This window comes from Penaeus vannamei, chromosome 20, assembly GCF_042767895.1.
Source record: "Penaeus vannamei isolate JL-2024 chromosome 20, ASM4276789v1, whole genome shotgun sequence".
Taxonomy (NCBI): domain Eukaryota; kingdom Metazoa; phylum Arthropoda; class Malacostraca; order Decapoda; family Penaeidae; genus Penaeus; species Penaeus vannamei.
In genome coordinates, this window is record NC_091568.1 from 16,141,459 (window position 1) to 16,146,458 (window position 5,000).

The 5,000-nt window shown below is 40.4% G+C and overlaps 1 protein-coding gene across 1 annotated transcript in view; it reads left to right on the forward strand.

Annotated features, from left to right (window-relative positions):
• Positions 1 to 5,000, forward strand: part of CarT (Carcinine transporter) — a 49,267-nt gene that overhangs the window by 33,547 nt on the left and 10,720 nt on the right. The window contains exon 10 of the mRNA XM_070135670.1: positions 3,876 to 4,057. Within this exon, the coding sequence (XP_069991771.1) occupies positions 3,876 to 4,057 (182 nt within the window). The remainder of the gene's footprint in view (positions 1 to 3,875; positions 4,058 to 5,000) is intronic.

The window sequence follows — 5,000 nt, forward strand, 5'->3', positions numbered from 1 at the left end:
TGTGTGTGTGTGCGTGTGCGTGTGTGTGTGCGCGTGTGTGTGTGTGTGCAGTCGAAATACTGCATTTAGATTGCATTATTGTTGATAGTGATAATGATGAAGCACTGGCAATACTATAAATGGACATTAGTTGATGATAATAACGACGATAAAAATAATTACCAGTGAGGTAACAGTAATGATAATGGTAATAATAATCATCATCATCACTGTCATAATCCTAGTCATCATCATGATTCTCATTGTTTTCATTATTACGATTCGTCACCATCACCATCTTAGTCCTCCTCCACCTCTTCTTCATTATCATCATAATCTTCTTAATTATCATAATCCTAATCATCATTGTCATCATAATTATTATGATTCATCATCATCATCACTATCATCATACTCCTCCTCCTCCTTCTCCTTTTCCTTTTCATCAACATAAATCTCCTCCTTATCTTCATCATCATAATCCTCATCATCATCATCATCATCATCATCATCATCATCATCATCATCATCATCATCATCACTATTATCACCATCATCATCATCATTACGACTCATTAAAAGGCACAAAAAAATCCCGCGAGTCGTCGATGAGTAAACATAAACTTGGAAATAGAAAAAAAACGATAATTTAAAACAAAAACAAAAATTAACTCTACTCTTTATTCTTCTTCTATTTTCTTTCTTTTTTTATCTGTTACTCTTTGATTCTTATCCTCTTCCTATTCTTTATTTTCTGCTACTCTTTCTACGTCTTTTCTTTGTGGCCCTGAATCAAGATAGATGAATAAGTAGAATAGACAAAAGAAGGTTTATTGTAAAGCTAATACTAATCGGTTTTGTGCAGCCATTCAGAAATCCTTCCGAAAAACACCTTATTTGATAACGAATATTAATGATTATAATGATAATAATATTACCAATTATAATCATAATAATGATGGTAATGATAATGATAGTAACTATAATAATGGTAATAATAATAGTGATAGTAACAGAAATAATAATAACAATAATGATAACAATAAATGATAATGATATTAAGATAGTGGCTATAATGACAACAAGAAGCACTCAGAGAGCATACCTCCGCCAAGTCAAGGGTCACTGTCCATAACCTTTTGAGTTATCCTGCTAACCAACGAACAAACAAACTAACTAAACAACGCTGCCCAAAACATAACCTCCTGGTCGGAGATAGTGTGTGTGTGTGTGTGTATATATATATATATATATATATATATATATATATATATATATATATATATATATATATATATATATATATATATATTATATATATAAATATATTTATTTATTTATATATATATTGGTGATTATTATTATCATTATTATCATCTCCGCCAAGGAAGATATGATTTTGGCAGCGTTGGTTAGTTAGTTTGTTCGTTGGTTAGCAGGATAACTCAAAAGGTTATGAACAGATTTTTATGATCTTTTCCATCAGAGTTGTGTCCTCGTCCAACTAATAATTATGATAATACATCAGTTACCCCTATTGCCAAGGCTAAAGGGGTAACTCATGTATCATTATCATTATTATGATTGTCATTATCTTTATCATTATCATTTTACCATTATGACTTTTCAGGGTAACATGCGATCTGGCACATGAACAGGATCAGCAAAATTTAATAGTATTTACCTCTGCCAAAACAATAAATAAAGATCAGTTCGTAGTATTTAGAGTAACCAAAGCTACCAAAAACATAACCTTTTTGGCGGAGTTAAAAAAATAAAGAATAGATTAATGAATAGATAAAAAAAAAGTAATGAATAAACGGAAGATGAATAAATGAAAAAGAAAATCAATGTTGTAGCAAACGTTTCCTTCCAACGTTCACAACGTTTTCTCCCGAAGAACAACTCGAGTCTACCACAGTGTGCGTAAAGCCATTTGATTTACTTGCGAATTAATTTCATACACAGCTTTTGATGATCTTTCCCATGGCGAAAATCCGATAATTAATGACTTACGCTGCGGTGGAAAGAAGAAAAAAAAGTACTGCTGAAAGATCAAAGAAACGTTTTATACGGGCAGTGTGCAGGCGATTCGGCAAGTAATTTTCAAACGCAGAAGAAAGTAAAAAAAAAAAAGAAAAAAAAAGGATAAAGAAAATGCAGAAGGGAATGATGTATATCAAATATATTTATCTGTCTGTCAATCTACATGAGTGTGTTTGTATATTTACAGACACAAACTCACACACACATACACACACACACACAGACATACACACAGATACACGCACACACAAACACGTGTGTGTGCAATTTGGCAAGATTTCTTTTCGTACAAAGATTACAGTATCGTTAAGTTATAAAATGTAGTTGAATTGTGATGTCTTTTTATATTCATTAAAAAGAAGGGTAATTGTGGTTATAATTGTCCAAGTTCTTCCTTTGCTCTCCTATTCCTTCGTTCCGTCCTTCTCTCCCTTCTACCTTCTTCCTTCTATCTCATTCCCACCTCTCATCCTTTCTTATCATTCCATTCAACTCTATTTTCTTTCTTTCCTTATTCTCCTCTCTCCCTCACTTTTTTTATTTTCTCTTTCTCTTCTGTAGATCTGGCCATGGCCATCCTCGCGCTGTACCTGTCTTATTCCTTCTTACTCTCTCTCTCTCTCTCTCTTTTACTCTCCTCGCTCGCTCACTCACATATTCTCTCTCTCTCTCCCTCTCTCTCTCTCTCTCTCTCTCTCTCTCTCTCTCTCTCTCTCTCTCTCTCTCTCTCTCTCCCTCTCTTATCTATCTGTGTATCTATCTATCTATCTGTCTGTCTGTCTGTCTCTCTCCTGCAGACGCGTCTCCCATTCTTCTTTTCTTCCATCCTTCTTCCGTCTTTTATCCCATTTCCTCCTTACACCCTTTCTTAATCCCTCTTACTCTCTCTCTCTCTTTTACTCTCCTCGCTCACTCACTTTTTTTCTCTCTCCTGCAGACGCGTCCATGGCCACCTTCGTGTTCTTTTTATTTTGTCTCCCATTCTTCTTCCATCTATTATCCCATTTCCTCTTTGCACCCTTTCTTATTCCCTCTTTCTCTTTCTCTTTTACTCTCCTTTTCGCCCACTCACTTTTTTTCTCTCTCTCCCGCAGACGCGTCCATGGCCACCCTCGTGCTCTACCTGGTGGCCAAGTTCCCTCCATTCTTCTTCCATCTATTATCCCATTTCCTTTTTACACCCCCATTTCTTATTCCCTCTTTCTCTTTCTCTTTTACTCTCCTTTTCGCTCACTCATTCCCTTTCTCTCTCTCTCCCGCAGACGCGTCCATGGCCACCCTCGTGCTCTACCTGGTGGCCAAGTTCCCTCCATTCTTCTTCCATCTATTATCCCATTTCCTCTTTACATCCTTTCTTATTCCCTTTCTCTCTCTTTTACTCTCCTTCTCACTCCCTTTCTCTCTCTCTCCCGCAGACGCTTCCATGGCCACCCTCGTGCTCTACCTGGTGGCCAAGTTCCCTCCATTCTTCTTCCATCTATTATCCCATTTCCTCCTTACACCCCCCTTTCTTATTCCCTCTTTCTCTCTCTTTTACTCTCCTTCTCGCTCACTCCCTTTCTCTCTCTCTCCCGCAGACGCGTCCATGGCCACCCTCGTGCTCTACTTGGTGGCCAAATGCGTCTTTTTGTTTTGTCTCCCATTCTTCTTCCATCTATTATCCCACTTCCTCTTTACATCTTTTCTTAATCCCTCTTACTCTCTCTCTCTCTTTTACTCTCCTTTTCGCCCACTCACTCCCTTTCTCTCTCTCTCTCCCGCAGACGCGTCCATGGCCACCCTCGTGCTCTACCTGGTGGCCAAATGCGTTTTTCCTTCTCGCTCACTCCCTTTCTCTCTCTCTCCCGCAGACGCGTCCATGGCCACCCTCGTGCTCTACCTGGTGGCCAAGTTCGCGGAGTCGGCGGCCTTTCTGATCATCTACCCGTTTGCCGCCGAACTCTACCCGACGGAGGTGCGCGGCGTCGGCATCGGGTTCTCGGCCTATGTCGGGGGTTTAGGCCTAGTCATCATCCCGTTTATCAATTATTTGGTAAGTTTGGGGCGGGATTGGGGGGATGGGGTGGGGTGGGGGTAGGAGGAAGAGGGGTGGGGAGAAAGGGGGAGGTGGTTGGGGAAGGGGAAAGAGTGGGTAGGGGAGGGGCGGGATTGGGGGAAGGGGTGGGGGTGGGGGTAGGAGGAAGAGGGGTGGGAGAAAGGGGGAGGTGGTTGGGGAAGGGGAAAGAGTGGGTTGGGGAGGGGCAGGATTGGGGGGAAGGGGTGTGGGGGGGTAGGAGGAAGAGAGGGGGAGAAAGGGGGAGGTGGTTGGGGAAGGGGAAAAAGTGGGTAGGGGAGAAGTAGGGGGTGGGGAGCCTGGGGAAGGGGGTAGGGGTTGGGTGATGAGGGGGATGGGGATGAGGTAAGGGTTCAATGGGTAGGAGAGATTTTAGAGAGGAGAGGGGAGGATATGCTCAATTCATCAATAATTCAGTAACATTTGGGTGTGACTGGGATACTATGCATATTAGTTAACTATACTAGTCAAATATACGTGCGTGTTTTGATAGACGTAGCCGTAGACAAAGACATAGGCACATATAATGATATAGATTTAGATCACAACTGTATTTGCAAGCGGTCAGGACTGATAAATACACGCATTCTTCATTCACTGCTTAATCCCATGACAGGCTTGCCTCGTGCGCAAGAAAATATGAATGAATTAACATTTTAAATCATGACAGCCGTGACGGTTGCAACCGCTGTCTTTGTTGGGTGAGTTTATATTTTTTGTCAAAATAAGAGTCAAAGCGAAGATTTACTTCAAATTTCTTTTTTCTCTCTTTTTTTTGTTTTGTTTTGTTTTTGTTTTTGTTTTTGCGCCTGGGTAAATGGCCAGATTGCCGAGGCAGGGGGAAGGGGTGATTTAGAGGTTTGTGTGTGGGTGTGTGTGGGGGTGTGGGTATTGGTGTGAGGAAAGATATACTTCTATATTT